Source organism: Mesitornis unicolor, unplaced genomic scaffold, assembly GCF_000695765.1.
Source record: "Mesitornis unicolor isolate BGI_N332 unplaced genomic scaffold, ASM69576v1 scaffold4328, whole genome shotgun sequence".
Lineage (NCBI taxonomy): Eukaryota > Metazoa > Chordata > Aves > Mesitornithiformes > Mesitornithidae > Mesitornis > Mesitornis unicolor.
The window spans coordinates 69,091-94,029 of NW_010202409.1; the positions used below are offsets into that span (position 1 = coordinate 69,091).

General features: G+C 34.1%; 1 protein-coding gene across 1 annotated transcript in view; it reads right to left on the bottom strand.

Annotated features, from left to right (window-relative positions):
- LOC104545283 (dystrophin) overlaps positions 1 to 24,939 on the bottom strand; it is a 100,393-nt gene that overhangs the window by 52,415 nt on the left and 23,039 nt on the right. Inside the window, exons 6-13 of the mRNA XM_010190380.1 lie at positions 24,149 to 24,262; positions 22,457 to 22,612; positions 19,919 to 20,089; positions 19,046 to 19,228; positions 17,572 to 17,706; positions 16,642 to 16,791; positions 9,109 to 9,270; positions 2,579 to 2,689 (exon numbers count right to left, since the gene is read on the bottom strand). Coding sequence (XP_010188682.1) covers positions 2,579 to 2,689; positions 9,109 to 9,270; positions 16,642 to 16,791; positions 17,572 to 17,706; positions 19,046 to 19,228; positions 19,919 to 20,089; positions 22,457 to 22,612; positions 24,149 to 24,262 — 1,182 coding nt within the window. The remainder of the gene's footprint in view (positions 1 to 2,578; positions 2,690 to 9,108; positions 9,271 to 16,641; positions 16,792 to 17,571; positions 17,707 to 19,045; positions 19,229 to 19,918; positions 20,090 to 22,456; positions 22,613 to 24,148; positions 24,263 to 24,939) is intronic.

A 24,939-nucleotide genomic window follows, 5' to 3' on the forward strand; every position in this document is an offset into this window, starting at 1 on the left:
CTACATAAACAAGTGAATAATTGAATAAAAATAGGAAATTAAGGGTAGGAATAAATGGTCTTATTTTTCTTCAGTGTGTTTGCATACACTAAATTCATACTTAATTAATTTTTCATCTTCCTGTGACATTTCAACTTGATGAAGATCAAGTCCTGTGGGAAGCTTGCAATGCCATATCAGTATCTGTTGCAATTTGTGTTGGTCAATACATTAAAAATTACCTAGAAAAGAGAGAGAATGACAGTATTAATGGTAGAGAATATTAAAGCCATCTGTGAGGAGTCACTGAAGGATTGCACAGTACCGAAGATCTGTAGTGAAAAACCAAGTAAATTATACTTAATTCATCCAAAAATTAAGCAATGCACATCACAAAAGAAACACTAAGCTTGATATACAAGTGAGATCTAAATTATCTATTAGCACTCTCACTTGAGTTACAATAGGTGACTAAAAGAGTTATATTATATACTTACATTTATCTCCATTAGTTAAAAAAAAAATAAATCAGCTCAATACTTCAAAGCAGCCAAACAATCAAAGTTCATATTTGGAATGATTTGGAACATAAACAACAAAAAAGAAAATACCTCTCACAGTATAAAAGTAACTGCATAAAGCTATATTGTGCCTGAATAATATGCACAGTTTTGATCACCTCATCTCAAAATTACTTATTGCAAAAATAGAAAATGCATAAAGAATGACAGAACAATCACAGCTATGTATCTAAAGGTCTCACTATGATTTAACATACTAGACAGTCTGGAGAAGAGACAACTGAGAAGGAGTAAAATTAGTGCATTAGTATGCAAAAAGTTGACTAGCAAATGATTGCTAACTGTTTCTCGAAATTCATTAAGTAGATGACACCAAGTCAAACTCTTACATAGGGAAATCAAAATGAACAAAAGAAAGGACAACTTCACATAGCATTCAGTTAAATTGAGGATTCCAGCAATTTGCAAGACTTCAGAAAGCATTTAGTCATGAGCTTTTCAATATCTCTGACCCAGAAGTTGCTTAACTGAAAATCACTGGGAAGTGTCACTAAATGTTCACCTTACTGTACCTTGTCACTGCCTGAAGACATGGTTTTCAGCTAAATGGATCTTTAGTGAGAAATAACATGAGAATTCTTAAATGCTTAAAATGTGTTGTCACTTGAATTTACTTCACATAAACAGTTGAAATGATGGCAATACTCAAACTTTATGATCAGAGGGCAAACATAGCTGGCCTTGACAAAAAGCACAGCAACAACTGATGGGAGAAAAGGAAAGCCCACAACTAAGTCAGTATCATTCATTTTTGATTTGAGGAAAATATCTTCTTTAGAAGCAAAGGATCTGCAGGTAATCAAAAGCAAAACTACAACTATTTGTGTTCATATTTTGTCTAATGGAAGCAAAAGAGATTCTCAAAATGACCCTACTAATTTGTCAAAACACAAACTGATGTATATGCTCACCTAAAGAAGCCTTTTGAAGAAAATATATCTGCACAAAGATGGATTAAGAAAAAAAAAAGGCACCTAGAAAAGGTAGTGCTCCTTTGCATGCTGTTGAATCTATAAACATTTAGATACAAAGTCATCTGATGCTGACATTTCAATGATGAAATATGGGCAACATCACAGCTGCCATGGAGACAATCAGAAAGTGAATTAGTGTGAAGGAAGACAGAAAAATAAGGAAACATAAATGTTCTCAATAAAGAAAAGCTGGTGCTGTTAAAAAAAAAAAAAAGATAAAAGGAAACATAAAAAAATCAGCTTGTTAATTTCAAGTTACTTAACTGTTAAAAAGCCATTAAGGATATGCTTGATAAAATAGGAAACTGAAGATACGATACCTAGAAATATTTGTGAGACATTAAGAAAAAGATCTCCCAGATTACTGTTAATACAATAATGAAATTGTTTGTCTTTCCCAATGAATTATGACAATTTGTTTTGCAGCCTGGGGAACTTTGGCACTAATGCCAAAAACCAAAACCAGTAAAACAGTCAAGAACTCATCACAGATTAATGGGTAAAAATGTGTATTGTCCCTAAGTGTTAATTAAGTCTTCCTCAATTTGAAACAGGTATCTCCATGTCTATTAAGCTAGATGAAATAATGCACTAGCTAACATTTTAAATTGATGACTGCAATCCCCTGGTTAGCATAAATTTGTCTTTCAAATGCAGTTCTACCAAATATTTCCAAATATTTTAAAATACTTTCAACTGTAAATATTTTCAAATACCTCAAGAAGTATAACAAAAAGCCTCACTATAGTTCTATTTCTTGCAACCACAGCACATCCAAAACATCTCTTATACAGTGTCCCTACCAGCTGGTTACATCAGCTCTGTGTACCCTAGAACTGTTGCCAACCAGGTAGGAAGGCTGTAATAGAAAAAAAGAGAAATAAGAAGATGTGGTTGGTATGCTTCATCCACTCTAATTTCCTGGCTAGAAAGAAGCAGCTGAAACAGAAGAGATACCTTAAGAACTTCTCATACTATAGTAACAGCATTATTCATGCTGTTTGCATGAGTGAAGGACAGATGGAGGAAATAAAATATTCATACCTGTGCCACATCAATTTGGGAAAGCACTCTTTTGGCACCATCTTTACCCCGGTTTCGTTTCTTCATTTCTTCCAAACTAATCTCATGGCTTGTTAATTCAGATTGTATTTTCTATTGAAAAACAAAGATAGTGATCAGCAGGGTTTGAGGAAAATGTTTGTTGTCAATGTTATTTGCAACAGTTGATTTTGAAAGATATTAATCAGAAGGTCTACACTTTATGATGGATCATTAGAGGAAAATATTCAAATTACTTGTTCACTATCCTGTAAATTATCCAGTTCAGTTTTTCTTGATCATAATAAAACCTTCTTCTCCTTTTCAAACATAGGTAACTGACACTGTGACAATAATGACATAATCTTACTAAGAAAATTGTGATTAAATTGTAGGCAAAAAAAGAAATCAATTTCTATCTTCTGAAGGAAAGCAAATATATTCACTGGGAAGAAACTTAAAAATTAATCACAAGAAAGAAAAACACAAATAGAACAGTGATTTGCTTCACTATTCTTGTTTCTTACTCTTTTCACAGTATCATCAGATGAGTTGAGAGAAAACTGATCAAAGTATCCTGTAAGTATATATTCAACTCACAGAGTTATGTTATATCTAAAACAGTATATGATTTGTGGCATATTACTGACCAGCATCTATATTCACTATCTGTAGATATGGTAAATGTATAATGACATGTAGCTCATTAATACATTAACTTAATCCATTTTCTAATACATATTTCTGGTTATCTCCTTCAGAAAAACCAGTGTGCAATCAAATAATCACAAGAAAAGTATCAGCCCTGTTGGTTCCCCATAAATCAACCTTACACAAAAAAAACCTGTGTTGGCCAACTTCTATAGTGTTGGCAAGGTAATGAAAAATAATTCCCGTAATGTATTTTGTTATAACATACTTCAGGGCAATTCACATATTTTAATTTTTAAATTGTCAGAAAATAAGAAATGGTTATTAGGCGAATTGCTAGAGAAGCGATACTGAGAACAATTACCCTATGAAATAAAGACAAGGTATATCCCCACTAGGAAAGATACTCGAGGCCATTACTCCTGCATGAACGAGTGATTTGAGATTTTTTTTTTTTTCTTTTGGTACACAAATATTTCTCAGATAAACTAAAGATTAACTATAAAGACTCAGCATTAGTTAGCACCCGAAGCCAAAATGGCCTTAAAAGTCAGAACTGTACACACAGGGAAGAAGTAAGTCTGAATGCTAGAAAAATATACTATATCACATCCAGTATTTTAACTGTTTGCTTCTGCACCTCAATTAACCAATTTTTGTTTGTATTTTCCAGTTTACTTTTTTCATTCCCAGTCATGCTGGAAACAACATTATTGAACAGTTCTTATCTGAATAGGTCAGAACAGCACAGTAAGATAAGAGTAGTTCTTAAAAAAGCTGTCACTTGAACTTAGAATAAGCAACAAATCAGTGAAATATTTCCTAAGGGCATGCACTGTAATGAGAGCAGCCAATTTATTAGTCTTAGTTTGACTTATAAACTTCCACAAAAAATACACTAAACATAATGAATTATAGCTCATTAAACACTGCTACAGCAAAGGGATTAGGTTAAAATAAAGTTTTAAAATTAACCACACTTCTTTCTTTTTTTTCCTGATTTCTCCTTTTCTCTAAGTCCATTGCAGAAAAATTATTCATTAAATTTCTGTTTACTAATTAAACTAATTACTCTTGTATTGTTCCTGTACAAAAAGGTCATTTTCATTCTGTGTCAAAAAAGTGCCCAAATCCTCAAGGAGAAACATTTCCCATTTTCTCCCCAGGAAGCTTAACAGAAGACACCGAAAGGCTTTCTATTCTAAAACAAAGGCTTATTGAAACACAGGGTGATATATTAAAGGCAGGTAGTTCCTTAAAGAGAGGACACTTGGATCTCTTGGGTTATACACAGTAGACAGAAAAACCTTTTCATACCTCTCTCTGACCTTGCAGAGCTGGTCCTTTCCTCATAATATTTATTTCTTGCCTAGGACCTTTCAGTGTCATTCTGGGGTAAACAGAATCTATGGTAGGTAGACGCAGGTAACCCTGAGGGCTGGGTATGGCACCGTCCACTGCTCTCACAGGCGCTCCTGCAGTGGGAGGGGGCTGCACACCCCAACCCAGGGGTAATATCCTTTTCTATCCCCCTGGGCTCCCAGAAGCTGCTCCCAGGTCAACATCTTTGTGCTCAGAGAAAATGCTTTGGCCCAAGTTTGGAGGACACAGAAAATAACTATGCTGCTCCCTTCTCATAGACAGTTATAAGCAAAACATACTACGCAAACCATGCAATACAAAATAAACTAAGCAGTTAAACTATCCTTTACTACACCCACGTTCATCTGGCCATATCCCACATCCTCCAGCAACATCAAGCAATACTAATATTGGGCAGCTGAATAGTGTTTTAATTCTCTCTAACTGAAATCTACATAGCCAGAGTAGTAAATCTTTCAGCAGTAAGTGGTGGTTCTGAAGACAAGGACAATTACATTAACAGAAGTTTATTCCACTGTTTGTTGTAGGAAAACAAGGTCTAAGCTTAGCCTAGAACATCACTTTTCTACTATGGATTTCATTAAGATTTACTGCATAAAAAGGCTTGGACTTGACAGCATGAGTTCGGTAGTGGCACAAGAAGTTGATGAAAAAGTGACATGATTCAGGTAAAATGGTTAACCTCTACTTGTTCTCTGCTTTTCTTGTGAACTAATTTGTGATGAACTCAAGTTATACTAGATTACTTTTGTAATTAATGAGTCCTTCACATAACTCTTACACCAAAATTGCCTGGATATGAATTTGCAGCTTTCTTGAACTGCAGAGAACAGCTTGCCAGCTCTTCTTGGTGTATTAGGTTTTCTGATTTGTATTTCTCTAAATACTACTCAGATAGTCTAAGAGCTCTCAAGAATGGTGCTCAGTTTAACCTCATTTTTGCTTATCAATGCCTAAGGAGTCAGGGTAATGTATGGAGAAAATAAAACATTTAGAGAGTATTCTGGTATCTTAATCTTTATAAATTGAAAGATCATTATTCTAGCAGACATTAAAAACATATCTGAAGCATTTCAGAACTGTTAGTGGTTACCTTTGATAAACAAAGTACTAGAAGACTAGAAAAATGAAGTTGAAATACCCATCTTTAAATGAACAAAAAGAATATGTGCCAATGATGTCACACCTTTGCAAAAAAAAAAAAAAGAAGAAAAGCATATAATACATACAGAAGATGATGTTATAACTGGAATGATATACACGTATGTCTCAACAAGAACAGTCTAGTTAGTTTTGGACACTACTCTTCAAGAAATGTTAATTGAAGAGTCCAAATGAGAAGAACAAATCATCAGATGACAGAAGCACAATTGAAAAGGCAAGACTGAATAAGCTAGACATGACAAGTGCAGTTAAAGTACAGTTAATGCAGTGTTCAGATGCTATGGAGATGTGTAGGGTGTGAATACAGAAATCTGCATAGATATTCAAACTTAATACACAACAAAATGTAAGCTTAGGCTTCTGAATAACACTTATGAGCTATTTTCTCTTTGACCATTGATCTACACATGGGTGAACAAAATAATTCTCAACATGTCCAGCAGAGGAAAAGTAAGTGTAAATAGTTTTAACATTAGACAATTTAAAAGGTAGACAATTGTGAATTCTTTGTCACAAAATATTAGTCTGAAGGCAATGAAGCATGGCATTATTCTTGTCAAGTGACAAATTACACAACCAAACAATACTGCCATTATATTATCACATTAACTTTGGTTTTGAACATAGCACAATGATATTTTAAAAAAAGATTAATAACCATCTTAATTTAGAAAACAGGCAGGCATGTAGTGGTTATTACTACAGAAATGAAATTATTCAAGTAGTTTATTGAAAAGGCAAAATATATTACTTTTGCTTTTCTCAGAAACACAATATTGTTCATTTATTCTCCTAATTTCATTTTGTTCTGTCTGAATACAGCATCTTCAGTTGTATTCAAAATGAGTTAGTAAGGAGAAACTTGGGTGGCAGTGGCTCTCTTGCATTAAATACTCAGTGCCACATGGTGGAGTAATAAGCACATGGAATTTACATTGAAAAACATCCAGAGGAGAAGATGAACAGCACGTATCGAACTTCTTTTTCTTTCTGTCAACTTTCTGAATAAACTAAACTGATAATTTAATTTAAAAAGAGGTGCTAAATATAAGTTTGTTTTCTCAGATTCATTATCAATTAGCTGAACCAAAGATTATTCCTCCTACCAAAGCTCTAAATAGATTTGAATTTTTGAAGCAAACACACAGAGCTCCCAAACCCTCAACAGATTTCTGATTATAAATTCTCCCATATGTTCTTCTAGAAATGCAACTCATATTACGCAACAGTTTGCTAAATCCCTCAGCAACGATAAACTGACCCCCCCGTCCAGAAACCAACATCACTGACTGAAAGATTCCTATTAAAGCTTTGCAGACACTATTGTAGAGTACCTTACATGAATGTTCTCAGCTCTACAAAAGAGCTGTGCCAGCAGAGGCTCCACAGGAGAGGCAGCCATTCAGTAAGTGCCTATTCTGCCACTGGTTGGCATGGCCATTTACTAAAGGAATGCCTCAGTACACTTACCCACATAAAATTGTTTATTCCCTTTCTCTCTAAGTATTTTAAATAACTTCACTACTGAACTTCAGAGAACTTCAATATTTGCATTGAATCTGTTCAGTTGTTAATTACATTTTTTTCATTAGGTCCCACTGGCATCCTAAAATGAAAACATGAAAGGGGAAAAACTCAGCCTCCTCTATGCTGATTTTCCCACAGTGTAATCAGGTGAACTCCACATCAGACAATAACATCTCAAGAACAAAAAACAGTTCTGCAAAAGCAATGAGCTGAAATTTTCGCATGAAATTGTGCTAATTATGCTTGGATGAATTTTATGTTGCCTCAGTTTTTGAAGTTCCGAAATACTTCCTTTTACACAGTCTGTGATCATTGTCAATATCGTACCTGAGAATGCACATAAACCAGATGCATCCATGGGATATATGAAGCACCGCTGAAAATTGCTACAATGTATAGGGTTTAAACACACCAGAAAATAAAGGATACATTCATATCAAATTTTTCTTATGTATTAGAGTTATGCAATTACAAGATGAGAAATTAAACTGACGCATCTTTAACTAATGCTGATTTGTATCCTATTTCATCAAAAATTTTTTTACATTATTCACATTGCAAAGAAAAATAATTCAGGAGGGTCATCTGATAGCTGACAGTTTAGGATTCAAACTGTAACAATGCTTCATCTGAACCTGATCCTATTACACTGACAAGCGAAAAATCAGATTCAGTTTCAAACTAAGAGTGAATGCAAATATGATCTTCTTTTATAAATACAACTTTTAAAATTCATACATAGAGACTTAAAAACAGCTGCATATACCTACAGACACATACACACACATACAGAAAGCAACTGAAAGGTACATCTATCTACATTTCAATTCAAAAGACATGGAAAACTTTATTTTTAAAGGAGAGAAAACATGATTTTCAGGGCTATGTATATTTAGCTCTGGATATATTTAAGATTATCAAACCTACTCTATACAAGACACTAATTTTTTGTAATTATTTAAAACTCTATAGGCATGCCAGAAAAACCACAATTGAATACCTCTACTGAAGTTATTATAAAGCATTCATTTTCTATTTCCCTGTAGCCTTTTTTGTTTGTTTTGTAATCTCACTTCCCATAGGTGGAATTTACAGAAAAATTGCTGTGCATAATCTGTAAACTGTTAACAATTTTATACCAGAGATGTTTGGGTTTATTTAATCTTTATTCTTACCATTTTAATGCTGCAGTAAAGCAGATGTTACAGAAGAAAGAATGAAAGAGTAAAAATGAGAATTACATGTACAATTTTATTTCAAAGGCTCAATAAACCATTTCTAAGGAATGGGAAAAGCTGTTTCTGTTAAACTTATATGAGCTGTAAAAATTGAAATAGAAGTACATTTATGTGCACATCATGAAAAAAAATTAACAATGTTGTCTATGTTTCAATAACTTATTAACAACTCGTAGGCCACATAATCAACTTTGTAAAAGAGCCATCTATGAGTATTGAAGATGATGAGTTTCTTCTGTCTAGGATGGGAACTGGATTTTAAAGACTCACATGGTTTATCTTTGTCATTTTAAAGTTACTGCATAGTCCTCCACGACATTTATAGTTCTTCACATCTTTTGGACAGGCACATAATATAAACCAGAAGGAAAATATGACTTTATGAGAAAATTAGCTTGAACTTCTCAAAATTTACTTGCATTTTCACACTGATAATTTTGTAAATCCCCATTATTAATAACAGGCTTATCAACTCTTAACTCTTAACAACTTAAGTCTTAACTCTTAATCAACTCTTTGGTTGATTGAGAAAACCAGTAAGCACATCAGTGCAACCTGTATATAACTTACCTGTGCCTCCTGAGGGACCTGTGCTGCATCGACTCTGTCTGCACTGTATGCTGTTAGCTGTTTGTCAATAACACCAAGAGACTCCTGGATTAAGCGGAGGGTTTTGTCAGTCTCCTGGGCAGACTGAATACTCTGTTCAAGACTCTTTTGTCTTCTCACGGCCTAAAAACAAGGACATTGTTATCAACAGTCACAGCAATAATACATATAATTCATTTTTTCCCACTTTAAAAAAAAAAATGCAGGTTAAGAATCAAAAATGGTACTCCTGACTTGTGCTCATCCACCTTTTTATACGATAAGTTGCGCATCTTTTTGCCACTCATTCAGTTCTTTTTAGTGAGAGATAAGCAAACAAAACCCCAGACTACATAGACAAGTTATAAAACATATAGGACTCTGAAAAACCAATGCATGCATTGAGGATTTCTATATGGAGTGGAAGTTGGCAAAGCTGCATAATAAAACCATCTTGATAGTGCCGTCTTTCATTCTGAGGCATTGCGGTCCTCCTGATCTTATTATATAGTTCAAGAGATTTTGATTACTGAGAATAGGGTTACTGTCATCACAATCCCATCTGAGACAATCCACTTCAGTAAGTGAGAGGGATAAAGTCTCTCTTGAGAAGGAGCTCTCTTATATGAAGTATAAATAGGTGTCTGTAACAGGCAATGCCTACTCTGGAGGAAAAAAAAAAAGAAAAAAAAAGAGATGGATCCATGTCTTGTCTTGTCTGTGAACCTGTCCCACTTATTATCACTCTAACAATAGTCTATTTTAGTCTAGAAAGTTGAGTCTTTCTTCTAGGCCACCTTCAGTGCCACCATTAATTGCCTACCATCACTTTCTACAAAATAACTTTTTTGAGAACGATACTTTCCTTTAAAGGAGCTCCCTTTATGGTTTACCAGATCAGAACAATAATTTTTTCTTCCAAGTTTTCCTTAAAATACACATATATTTAAACATTTCACATAAATTGGTTAGCTTTGACTATTACTTGTAACAGTTTAATATAGTAATTCCCAGGTAATAAAGAAAATTATACTTTCTTCCATCTGTCACTGTGTTCACCTGCAGTCTGTATTTTATTTAGACTACAGCTATTACCTAGACGTTTCTGTTATATGCCAACAATCTCACATGCAATACAGTTTTTCTCTGTACAAGCCCAGCCATACTGCTGACCACAGAATAAAGTGACTAACTTTCTTTGACATTAATCAAAGGACGAGGGGGAAGGCAAGCAACCTTTAAATAACATTGCTAGGTGTCCTGCCATTTTTCAAGTCAAATCACACTTCCCCTGTTTGGTGAGCCAGCTATACTTTTATTTGATTTCATAGCTATTACAAAACTCTTCCTTGAACAAAAATCTCTCTCAGCAGTTCACTGAGAAATCTTGATGTATCCATACCTGCTTCACAGAGCTCAGATTCTTGTAGAGCTTCACATTTAACTAATGAAAAAGATACTGTTTTGGTGTGAGCATTCTTGCTAGCTGTTTAACTTAGTTGAAGGATAGAGATCTAACCGGTATTTGCTATATTTGTGCTTGTAAGCTGCTTTGTGCTATTTCAAAACAGCTGATTAGATAATCTTGTATCACTGCCAATTCCAGGAACCTTCTGTGGAACTGAGCAGCTTTATATATCGGACCCATGCTGTCAGTGTTAATGGAAGCACCTGAGCCACTAAAGTATTATTATTCCACCAAATGAACCATTAAAACAGTGTAACTTCCCAGCACAGTACCAAGGCTTGCTACTTAAATGACTTTTACGTTCATCTGATTTGATTTGAGATTTTATATTACAATGTTCTGTGTCTGTTCAAAGCAGCGAGGTTAAAACCCACAGTGTCCATTTACCTTGGCACTCCTTACTACTAATTTGTAAGCCTGGCTAAGATACAGTCACACTCTGCCTTTCCATTTGCACCACTATACAGTAGACTGAAAGATGCAGTAGATCAGAAATCAGGGTAAGTAGGTTTCTAAGGCCCATGGGAAAAGGCATCCTCCTGGAAGGATGGAAGAAAACCTCTCTGTCTTTATCGATCTCTTTGGCTAACTGGTAGGACTAAACTAAATGCATAGTCTCTTCATACAGAAGGCTGTGGTATTCTGGTGTTCAGAAAAGCTCATCATTTAAGACATCAAGAAAGTTCCATTCATTGTCGTTAAAATAAGTACCTGCACTTTCTGGAGAATTCAATATACTGGACACTAAGTAAGTATACTTGGTACTAAGTTCTTCTGAAAAACTACTTTTACGGCAATATTGGAAGCTTTGAACCTCTGTTAAATGCTGATCCATGCTAAATATTATTTGCAGCTATGCACTTGCTTAAGTATAGATAAATTTTCTGTCAGCCTCAGGAGCAGCCTGAGTGCACGCAAAGCAGCAGTTATCACTGCATGAAAACTCACAAAAAGTCTTAAAATTGTATGACAAATATGCGGTGATTGAAAAGTTGTCATTTCTGTGCTAATACCAGTGGAAACGATGTATATCAAAATCCTGTTCTAAAATACAACTGGAAAATAAAACATTCCTAAACTCGTTGATCAAATATTAAAGCAGATAAAGGTAGGAAAGAATCACAACAAATCCTTGCCCGAGTCTGACCGAATTATTATGGCTGGATTTCAAACAAACATGAAGTCAGTCAAATCTGTATATGTGTACTTTTAAAAGACAAAAGTCTGAAATAGCTTATATATCTATAATTTTTTTTAAAAAATTTTACATTCTGGTGTTTTGGATTCTGTTTTTTGTTTGTTTGCTTTGTGTGGGTTTTACTTTTTTCCAAGAAAGATTATGTTTTTTGTAGTCCTCTGTGGAAGAAATAGCTGGTTTAACATTGCAGTGTATAAATGGGCCCAAGAACATATCAGGAAGCTCTAGCTCTGCTATCAGATCATAGTCAATAAAGCTGAAGGCTTTAGTCTCTAAAGGGAAGTGTCTGACAGTTAATTGCTAAATAGGAAATCTCAGGAAAATAACCAACTGTTTAATTATTTCTGAGCCAGTGAAATGTTGACAGCTGTCAAGGAAAATAAAAACAAACAAAATATCTGCTGTTAGTTACTATTAGAACAAAGGAGAAAAAACTATTTATAGACATAACTTTTTGTAAAACTCTCTACAGGTTTTTATAGATTTTTAATTTTTATGATTAAGCATAACTTTTAATTTTGATGATATGGTATATTGCATAAATCTGTTTATAATTTAACAAAGATTAATAGCAAATGCACAAAACAGTAACATTGCGTATTAGCCATGAAGATGCCATATTGAGAGAAAGGCTGCATGAAGAGGCAATAAAATATCAGGAAAGTTGGAGGTACTCAAACAGTTGCTAATGACTGTAGCTCATTCTTTAATGTTGAATGTTATAAAGATATATTTATAGGCATTACCACATTTTTACCTTAAATAATACATTTTATGTGTTTAATGACATTATTCATACATGCAGTTACTAAGATGCTGGTTAGAGTTCTATGGTTAAAACCAGTTAGACTTTTGTTGTTGAGGCAGTACTAAGTAGTTGTGCTGTGGCAGAAAAATTAAAAGCTTTCCAAAATTCTAGTACTTTTACTGCAGAGTATATTTATTTATAATGCAGAATTCATTAATTAGCTGATAAGTTACAGTTCATGGAAAGGAGTCTGTTAAGAAAGAGAACTAAGTTAGCTCTTTTTTTGTCTCAGTTATAGTCTCTAATCGAGAAATGTTACCATAAGGCAAAGTTAAAAAGTCAAAAGTTAAAACTTTACATTTCCTTTAAACTACTTTAAATTACTTTAAATTCTTGATGTTATAGCAGTTATGTCTGAGATACGTTACAATATCTCTATATGTTTTGCATCAAACTGTTAATATATTAATCTCCTCTTTTTGTTTTAAGTCAGAGTCGATTCATGTTTAGACTTAAATTAGAAACACCTTTTCTAACATTTAAAGCATTAATTTTAGGCCTAGGAAGTTTTATTACCCTCCAAGCTAGAACTAATTCTTCTGCAATTTCCAGTAATACTTCATAACGTGTTTTTAAAGTAAATGGCTATAAATATTTGACTTTTCAATCCCAAAGTGATGTTCATCTTAGATCAGTTGTATTCCAAAACTGCAAACTATACCAAGGTGTACTTTATCTCTTTAGGTTACCACTCCAGACAGATGGTGCCTCAGAGCTTGTAAAAGCAACCCTCTTAGAATGCTTCATGCCTCATCTCCATGTTATTGCTTTGAAAGCTGCTTTCTCCTCTTGAGAGGAGAACAAAACAGAATAATTGTGTCAACTGATGAATTTGACAAATGAGAAACAAAGGGTAATCTTGAGGAAAGTCCTAAGAGAAAGAGACAGTTCTCAAGAATAAAAATTGAATCTCGTATAAGGCCCATCTCAACAATAACATTTTATACAACTTTTTGCAACAATAGTCTCAAGAATATCTAGGTGACATTCTGGAGGTTTGGTGGACAGGATGTAAATCACTTTCAGCATTACAGGGGATGATAACCATTTGCAATATTAGCTTGAAGTTCTTCTGGCAACAGTGTTTTTTAGATACGATATATAGAGTTGTAAGTGACTCAGTCCTTGAAAAGTAAAGATAGGGTACGTGTTGCTTATCGATCAGCCCCAGATGTTGAAAAGCAAACTAAACACACTCAGTCTTTGTTAACTAAAGAAGATAAGGCATACAAACATTAAGCTATTATCTGCCTTTAAAAATGAATCTCTATCTCAGTAGCAACGTCTCGCAGCATCATTCATATAGCAGTGGGTTGGTTACTCTATTAGTCATGAATAAATATTTCATATATCAGTTTCTGCCCATATGAGCTTATTGTCTTGATAATTACCTGCACAATTATTCAAATAAAAATAAATAACTTACCCACATTAGGATAGATCATTGCTTTGTCTGAAATGGAAGTGACCTTGAACACAAGCTGAATAATGTTATGTGCCTGCAATGTATTTTTATGCAAGGAGAGTTCATGCTGTTTGGATTTCAACAGCACAAAAAATTCAGTGTCAAGAATCTATGAAAAAAAGTGTGTGAAACTTCAGTGGAAAAATTAACAAAATGTTTTGTGGTAGACAAAATAGAGTAAAGAAGCAGTGTAACTGAGTCACTTGTGATTGAAATAGTTTCTTTACAGCTCCTTTAGTCATATACAGATCTCACCATTAGTATTTGACTACTAATTATCAGATCAAGCTTTCAAAGAAGGGGAGGGGGCTTTTGAGATGGGGCTTTTCCCCCTGTCCCCCTCACTTTTTGTCTATATTTAAATTTAATAGAAAAGCAGTGAAGCCATTTGTAACATATTTTGCTTATATACTTATCCAAATTGTCTCCAGAATTTCACACCTTCATGTTGTACTTTCCATATTTAATCCCTGCAGCTGGCATGAATTTTGATTTAATGCCAATTACTGTGAAGACTGAATAGTATTAATCCATCACTTAGCACAACTATTTGAAAGTCCTTTTTTCACACACTGGAAGCCCTCTGTATATTTCCAAGATTTCTCCTCCAAGTCAGGAAAACAGATACGAAGAAGCAGAAATCAAAGCAATGTATTTGCTTTCAAACAGAAGTTAGATGTATGAACAAAACAGAAAAAAGAGCGGGTACACAGAAGGTTATGTTTCATTTTCTGCTATGACACTGTCCAGCGATGTGGAACTACATGAATGCCTGCACTGCACCAGCACTACCACCAGGCAGTTAGTAGAGGGAACTAGGCCCTTTCCCTCTCCATCCTTCAAGTTGAAGCTCAGAACAGCTGACAGCCCTTCCTTAATCTTTATTATAATGCTTTTACTTCCTCTGTTTTCAAGAACAAGTATATTTATGCACCATGAAAGAAGTAAAAATGTTATCATTGTCATGGGAGATTATTATCATTCTATTACAGCTACTTTCCAAAAATCTTTGCTTGTTCATAATTTATAACATTGAAACCGAATAACTTTTGACAGTCTTTGTAGCTCATCTTTGAACATTTTCTGGTTCCAGTCATAAAGAGGGTTTCTATGTTCTTTTCTAGGTCTTTCAAATTATTTTCTGATCTTTACCAAGTACTGACCTAACATCTTCCTGATATTTATCTTCATAAATCCAAGATCTTCCTTCTGTACAGTAACAATCAGCTCAAAAGATACAATTTTGTATATGAAGTCAGTTCTCATGTATTTGCATTGAATATTTATGTAATTTAACTGCCTTATAACTCTGTCCTGTAAGGTTGCTCTGCATTTATTTAGCATTTGGCCACATCTTTGTTACTAGTAAACTACTAGTAGTTGAGCTGTTTCTTTATGTATCCTTTGGTTATCTCAGAATTCTTTGCTGAATTCTGTTTAGTCCTGCCATACACACACATTTGCATTAGTACACACACATTTGCAATAGTACACACAAATACGTATGTTAAATAAACTCCTAGTATTAAAAGAAAATACTCATGCACAAGTATCATAGTTTTGAATTTATCTACCAGCAAAAGGGTATACTGTACCACTGGTGGGATCTGTCAAAGAACTAGTAAAGTTTTCATCATGAGTCTGTGGCAAAGCTTGCTAATCTAGCATATGGCTGGATTTGACTCTCCTTGTGCTAAATATGTTTCTATTTTGAAGTGTCTTTATTAAATCTTTCATTGATACAAAGACACTATTATTTAGCAAAATGTATCTGTAAGAGAATGTTATTCTTATATTTAATTTTGAAAATAGTTTTCTTCTCACTAAGAGTTTTAACAGAAAGCATCCCTAAATATGCAATAGAAGATTAAATCTACTAGATGGTCACTTCAGTTTTGGAATTTTTATTGTACTGGTTTTGGTTGAGATGGAGTTCATTTTCTTCACAGCAGTCCATATGGTGCTGTGTTTTAGATCAGCGAACAAAACAGTATTGATAACAGAGGGATGCTTTAGCTATTGCTGAGCAGCGCTTACACAATGTCAAGGCCTCCTCTTTCTCACTCTGCCCCTCCCAGTGAGTAGGCTGGGGGTGGGCGAGAGGCTGGGAAGGGACACAGCTAGGACAATTGACCTGAACTGATATGAGATATGCCGTACCACACAGAGCAACAAAAGAGGGTTGGGGGTAAATTTTTCCAAAATTGTGATTGCCTGGGGACTAGCTGGGCATTAGTCTCCCGGTGGCAAATGATTGGTTTTGCATCACTTGCTTTCCCCCCTTTTTTCTTTCACTTGTTAAACTGTCTTCACCTCAGTCCATGTGGTTTTAGACTTTTGCCTTTCTAATTCCCTCCCCCATCACACCAGGAGACATAGGAAGTGAGTAAGCAGCCATGTGGTCCTTTGCTACCTAGTGGAGCTAACCCATAATACGTGCACAAACTGTCCACTTCTAAAATAATTCTTTGTTTGTGTACTTTTTAAGAACTATACCAACAAAATACCTTTTTTTTTTAAAATGGTGCTATACTGTTAGCTGTTTAATGGGAAGACAGGTCAATGATTAACTATACCTCTTGCCGAAGTTCTTCCCATTGAGTATTGAACTTTTCAAGTTTCTCATTGATCAATTCATCCAAGATTCCACCATCAGTTAAAGTCTGAGCCAATTCCCGAATCTGATTGCGATTATCTTCTGGATGTCTCATTAAACGTTCCAAAGACTGAAATTAGATTAAAAAAGTAGTTTGTTTTCCTTTCTGCAAATAAGATTCTACAGAGCAAGCACTGTTCCCCTTAAAAATAGAAGAAACTTCACATTTCCTACACACCACAAGTAGAGAGAAAAGATCAAAATATCTATGTCCCATGTCTTACCAATAAATGTTCTGTACTACCTATTACCAAAAACAAATAAAGATTTTTTTTCCAAAGCAATAAATTGAGTGCTTGATTTTAAAAAGGGGGCTATGCCCAATGAGACCAGTGGGAGTATTTGTGTACTCTAAAGGTAAAAAAAAATGCTTGCGTATCTGAATGGAAGGAGTTCAACAGCAAATGTAATGTTTTCTGTTTTGTCATAGTGTAATGTTTTGTAGTCAGTGTAATGTTTTCTATTTTGATCTACAAATTTCTACAAATTTGAAAGGATCCATTTATAAAAATTAAGTAATAATAAACAGAGCTGCAGTGCTAGGATGAAAGCTTGCTCTCTCAGAAGTCTTTAACATTTTTGACTGGCTTAAGAGAGGCCACGTTTACTAAGAACATTTTACTGTCACGAAAAATTGTTGTAACATGAGGCGTAACACATTTAGTTACTCTGCTTCACTTAGGTGGATTTGAATTCAAAATCTCATTTGTTGAATCAAGTAAGAACATAGGTCTTTCCGAATATTCTGCATCTTGCTATGTGTAATGTTAAGTCATGGTTTGTTTTGAATGTAATGGGATTTAGAATTTATCATTACATGTGAATTAATATTATTTAAGTCAGCACTTACATCTAGAGACTCAGAAATCTCTTCTGCACCTCCTTGAATATTTTCAGTTGCCTTGAGTTTCGTTTCGATCTCATTCAACCATTTATTTTCTGCATCTAAATAAGACAGTAATTCACGCCAACATGCCCATACCTCCTGTTGGATGAAAAAAAAAAAGGTTATTGAGATTGAAAATCTCACAGCTAACTTTCACTTACGAAAACATTGAAAATATTGCATACTTCATCCCCAAAACAACATGGTTGATATCTGATGGTTACGGTACCATATGGTTGATATTTTTTTCCCAGTATTTCTATTCTCCAAATAAATACAATACACAACCAAAATTTTTATTAATCAGAGTAAAACCACAGATGATAACATGAAAAAGGTAATACTTGTAAAAACTACAACTTGAATCTTCTGTCTCATTAATTATCCACTTTATATGCTTTTCTATAAAACTTTGTTATAAACAATATAAAAAAATTATCAGAATTTTTAAATACTCATATTAAAGTTTATGTCTTTATTACAAGGTGTATTTAGGTTGCTTATATATTCTATATGTTAATTACTTAAAGCACAGATTCATAAAATGTCTAAAAACACAGCTTTCAAGAATCCTGAAAGAAATCTCTAAGGAAATTAATACTAAACCACATTTAGTGCCACTTATAGAACACTTAAGTGTTACAGTACTAAACATAATGTTGTAAATTATTCTCCTGGAATTAAACTATTGTCTATTTTTTTTATTTTTACAGAGCCTGGAAATACTTAAATAAGCAGATAATAATGACACTGTACATAATCAAAACATCTTAACTCTCCATAAATCATCTTTTCATTGTTCCTTTTTTGTTAGTAGAAGTTATATTAATTTTATTGAGATGCATTAGGCTGTTTGTAGATCAAGTTTCCCAGAGTGCGATTCATCTCACCTAACTTTGATCACATCAAACATGTCTGGTCAAAAAGGATGTTATAGTGGGATATTAGAATCTGGAATAGATTTGGCCAAAATGGCAGGGTCAGCTTAAAATGCATGAGATGTACTCAGCTTGCCAGTAGATCAAATGCTGTTCCCATGCTGAAATAATACCACCTGTTCAGCTTCAGGGCCATTTAATAAAAATCCCTAGCCATGGAAGAAAGAAGCCTAGAGGAGCTAGTGAAGACAATGTCACAGGGTTACTACAGAAGATAGATTCTTGGCTTAATCTCAAAAGGAATAAGAACCCTGAGCAGCCATTACTGTCTCCCACCTAAGAGCCAGGACTGAGGTTTCTCTTTTAACTTAAGTTTCCAGCATATACGAATCTCAAGAGGATTTAGTTATATGGATCATACCATGTGGTATTTGGTATAGGGCTCTAAGTGAAGGCAGCCTTGGGCTACTGATCTCATATGACAATACATCTTTGCTCTCTACCTTACTTTTGCAGTTAGAAAGAAGAACTATAAATACAATGACTGACAGATATCCAACCTCCAAAGTTTTGCACTTTCCATTCAGTCTGTTGCAGAGCCGCTGGTAGCTGGTAATTAGAACATCCAGCTCCTTTTTCAAAGCCTCATGAGCTGCAGGTGGAGCCTTTGCTATAAAATTATTCACAGAATCAGTAATAAGCTTCACTTTCACTTCTTTCTGCATGGCTTCCTCCTTTGCTCTCTGGAAAAAAGAAGTTGTAGTAGTTGGCAAAACCCTATGGACAATGAAGAGTTTGCAAACAAAGTGTTGGATGGATTGTTATAGTCATAGAATAGCACAGGCCAAACGATTCACTTATGACATAAAAATCAAGCCCACATCCGGTGGCTGAACAAAAGTATATGTGAGCATTTATCACAAATTAGTGGGTTTTGTTCAAAGGCCATATTCATCCCACATGAAAGAAATATTATTTACTTGAGACAAAAATACACTGTTCCTATATATTGTTATATTAAAGAAATAAAATAGATCACGCACACTTAGTACATACTATATATGCTGAAGTACTACATCTATTTCTCTCTCACCAATATAAAAAGAAGACATAAAACTGATTTCACTCTATTGGTTAACTGCTACAAACACCTGATTCTTAGCACTTATTCCTTAAGTAAAAGAATGTTGAAGCTGCAAAATCAAATATCCAGTAAAACAAAGAGAAAATAAAGCAATGCAGTATTGTGAAAGATTAAATACCTTCCAGGATACTCCAAGTAGAAATTACTTGAAGGTGCCTGCTTCTTTAAATTTAAGTCTAACAAGTAGATCTCAAAAAGCGCTTATCTAAATGAAAGATCAGACTTTCTTTACAATGAAAACTTCAAAAATAACTTTAAACACAGCTCAAGGAATTAGTTTGTCTTTTACCTTCAGTTCCTCAACAGCTTTTTGCAATTCATCAGGTGTTTTATACTCGAAATCTCTTTCCAGATATTCTTCCTCAGCCTGTGTTATCCATTCATGCATCTCTGACAAATCTTTTCTGAGACTAACAGTCTTATCCAAACCACCTTTTAATGCTGCCTTCTTAGCATAGGCCTTTAAGAAAGAAAACATTACATGGTACTTGAAGCAAGGCTTCTGTACAAATGATAATATTTTAGACTGAAAAAATGAAATTAAATCCTGTACTAATAACATTTCTGTAATTAGGCAGATGTTAGCAAGCAATTAAATAGATATTAATAATAAGTAATTGAGAAAGTATTACACATGGGTACACATTCTTTTTTTAGTGATTCATTGCTGTGCAGAATGACTTTTCAATGATCCTATAACAAGACTCTATATGATATGCTGTGGTCATCAGCAAACAAATCTGAAAAAACATCAACCAGGGACTATCTTCTAAAAGATGTAAAAAGAACAACCACAGGAGATCTTGAAAGTGCACCCAAGGATAAAATAAGAAGCTTTTGAGTTGTAAAGTCAGAAAACCTTCTAACCAGTTTGAATGCAGCTTGCTAGAAAAAAAGCAATATGCACATGTTTCTTTTACTGACAAAGTCATTATTGAATCTCTCAGAAACGTGTATGTCCTAAAGAGAGATAAGTAAAAAAAGAATATCCTACTGGAAGAAATTACTTATTTTAAAGGGAAAATGCTTTTATTGAATCATTTGCCAATCACTATATAGGAGTCACATAATTTATGTTTTACAGGTCATGCATATACTTAGAACAAGATGATCTTTAAGGATCTTTCCAACCCGAACCATTTTATGATTCTATGAATTGTGCATCAACTTATCAAAATTGTCTGTAACTGATAGAGCCATTGGCTGAGCCATCTTTCAATAGCATAAAGTTTGCAACAAAACCAGCTGGTTGCACTGGTGTCACTTTTCAAAGCTGGGCATGCAGAAGCGATCACTAAGATATCCTGCACTGTGATGCTACTTTAGTAAATATTTTCAGTATCATCAGAAGGAACTGTGTCTTAGTATTTGGTTTTTTTCTGACTGTTACTGGTTTCATTATCCATCCTCAAGGACTGGCTGTTAAACATAAATCTTGCTCTACATAAATGTTTTACAGAACAAAACAGAGTAACAATAAAAAGGTGATGTTCAACAAGCATGCTGCCCTGCAAAGTTGCCTCTTCCTCAATTACAGCACAAGAAGCGTGCTGTACAAGAAGAGAGGGTAATCTTCCATCACCTGGAAAGAATATCTCAATGCCAGTTGTTATCTCTCACAGACCTATTAACTTCATGTATATCAACTCAAGATGAATTTCCTTTCAAGAAATCTCCATAGGTCAAACAGATTTTTATATTTACTACTCCTGTATTTTAATAGTTATTACTGAAGAAGTTGTGTTAAAAATGCCCACCACCGAGAGGTAACAATTTGTGCTGTGTAGTGAATGGAACAATTACAGGGAGATTTTCAGAGAAGTCAGACTTCTGAACTCATAATGCATTACTTGAAATTTCTGGGAGAAAAGTGCAAAGGTATCTCATTAATATAACAAAAATAAGCAATCAAAACCTCCACATTAGTCAAAGACTACAGGACTGGATCAATAAAATGTCTTACAGATTTCAAATATCAACTTTTTTGATAAATAAGTTTATCAGAAAAATATATGGAGGGCATTTTTAACATGTAATGTGAAGAATAAACATTTTAGAAAACAATAGACCACCTTGAAACATAATGATTTTACTGTTATGCAAATACTTGTTAAGAAAGCAGACAAAAGGTGTTAGTAGAAGAAAAAGTAAAAATAATACAACATGAAAGATGTTTCCTTTGAACTGACGTAAAGAATGAGAATCCAAATACCATCAATAAAATAATAGTTATTTTTAGCTATCTTAATCTGTAAAATTATTTAAGAATGTCTTTAATTAAAATAAAAGAACTGTTCTTTCCTGTTATGCCCCATTCTTGCAAATTCGTGTAACCACTGGAGACTGTAATTTATACACATGCATATATATGCACATAGTCTTAATTCCAAGTTACTGAATTCTGAATTCTTCACTGCTTTAACACCTTATCTCATCTAGAATAACAACACACAAGTACAATAATGCAAAATAAAATGTAATAGACTAAATATAGAACTTGATTTTTTTGGCAAGTGCCTATATATCACTTTCAGAAAGCGAGTTTTGCAGAAGCCATAAATTATGTTGCTGTCAAGATCTAATATATCCGTATATAGCTTTCTTATTAAAAAGTAAGATACTGTATTATAATATAAAGATATATACTTTACATGTATTGCTACATGCTAAATAAAATTTCCAAAATAGAAGTCTAATTAATGTGAAACAAAGATATCTAAATGTAGTTTCATTTCTACTGGATATGCATAGACAGACAAATTCTGCCAATAAGAACTCTGATTATTATTATTTTAGAATGAACTGGTCACAGCGGGAGACTTGATACCTGTTGGCAAATATGGTCCCATTGAACATTGAGCTCCTTTAGCTCTGTCTCTATTCTGGAAGCAAATTCTGTCTCTGCTTCACTCTTCATTTTCTTCCCAACCTCATTAACACTGTTCAAACTGGGCTGGATTGTCTGGATATCATTTACTAAAGCCTAAAGGAATAGCAGAAGATTAGGTAAGCAGCATTCTCACAATTTTTCAGACACATTATCCCTATCAAAAGGAGTCTACATGAGATTCTGACATATCTTTCATCTAGATCTCCAGTCAAATGAGCACAATTTACAGACTTAACTATGAAAACGAATTATAAATGAATGAGCAGCTGTAACATGGTAAGCTATTCTGTATCAGATAAAGTGAATTTGCAAAATACATAATATAAAGTTTTAAATGTTATGCATGTATTATATATACACACATGTATAGTGTTATCTTATATATATGATATCTATTACAATGCCTAGACCTTTTATTCACATTTGTGCAAGAGCATCCCATTATGAGGTTGGAAAATTATTTGTGAATCCATCTTATTAACTATGTCAGCATTACCCTTGGGTTGGTAATTCTCTTGATAAATTCCCTAAAATTATCTGAATGGTGATAGTCTCTCCTTATGTCTAGCTATTACAATTGCATTTGTGGTTGAATACTATTTAAACCCTGAGGTAGTTCTAAATTGCCACCTCCAATTTTATTTTCTAAGGCCTTCTTCAATGCTGCAGATGTTGCCTGGATTTCCTACACAGCAGAAAAGGTTGAAAGTCTAAACATATTAATGATGATTAAGATTTCGTTATCTTCATTATATATTTGATAGTAGTGGCTAGTATTTGTGCAAAATTCTCATAAATTCAAGTGACAGATTCTAAAGGAGTTACATGTAACTTACTGCTCTGCAGACATGAGAGTTGTCTTATATAATTAATAATAATTTTTGTTTAAATAAGAGGTAAGAGAGAAGATCCAAAGAGCTTGCTTAAAGTTCTGTAAGATCAATATACATGTTTCATAATATTTACACATTCTGCCAGATCATTTGCAGAACTTGTAAATTCCACTGAACATACAGACAGGGACTATCATGGGTTAGCAGATTCACTGCACTTACACACTCTGTTGGGACAGGCAGGAGAAACTGGAAACCCTGTGATGGAAGTATTAATATTTCATGATGCTTTAAAACTCTTCCGGGACAAAATTCTGGAACTTGTAAGTTTAGTGAAAAAATAAAAAAGGATATAACTCACAATACTTGCAAGGTCTTTTTGTACAGTTAGAAAAGCCTGGAAATCATGTGCAAATAATAGGTACAGAAAAGTATCTTCTGGCAGAGATTATACAGCTTATAACAAATACACATGCAGTGCTTGTAAACTCAAAGTAAATAAACAGTTATCTTAAGATAACTTATTATTTGGTGCAGGTACACTCTCTGATGTTTTGCTCATGCTATAAATAATGATACTGTCACTGTATGCCTCCTCTCTGTATTAGTTTCTCATTTTTTTAACAGAGTTTTCCCTTAAACCCAGGAAATGCAGGAGGCTCAAATACATTGCAGAAGACAACCCTTTTGCAACATGAATTTATTTTTAGGAGCAGTAATAATTTGTGTAACTTCTGTGTAAGCTAGGCTCATAGGGAAGAACTGAATAATCGCCAAGCAGGCAGGTAATACTCACTGTACACTGCTCAAGTTGCTTTTCCAGTGCTTCTGAATCACCAAGGGCAGGCCACTCTTCCTTCAGAAAAACATCCACTTCAGCCATCCACTTCTTCAGTGTTTTAGTGTCATTCTGTTTATTAAAAAGACATTTTATTGCACCGCACAGAACCTGACTGGCAATAGTGTAATTCATCCTGGCACTGCAACTAAAACCCATCACAATGTAATTTCAAGATTATTGAACTGTCTGCAAAATACAAAGACAGCAAACAAGCAACCCCAATTTTATTTGGGACTGTCATGGACTCTTTAGCCTGTGCTCTGACCATTTCTGCTCAAGTTTAATGTGTCTGCAACTGTGCAACTTTCTGGCTCTCAAGTTTAGGCCTTCCAGATATAATTTGTGTTTAGATGCTGCATGTATGTTCACTGGTCCCTTCTATGGCTTCAGACTACTCATACTTGGCAATTGATTTAGGTTCACCTATCAAATCCTCCTGTGATTCAATTTAAATTTCAGGCTCCTTCTGGACTTTGCATGCTCTTTTGCTTATTTTTCTACCAGAACATAATACAGTAAAACTCTCTTACTACTCAGAATGAAAAAAAAAAAATTGTAACTGAAACAGTAATTGAAACAGATTCACTTCTAAAACTAAAATCATATAATGACTCAATGAGTAATTGCAGAGGCAGATTCTCAGTTACTGTTTCTAGCACTAGAATATTTGTAATCAGTAATTAACCTTCCATAGTTTCTAATTAACCTTTGCAATTAATAAAAAAAGCTGAATATCAAATGTTTCA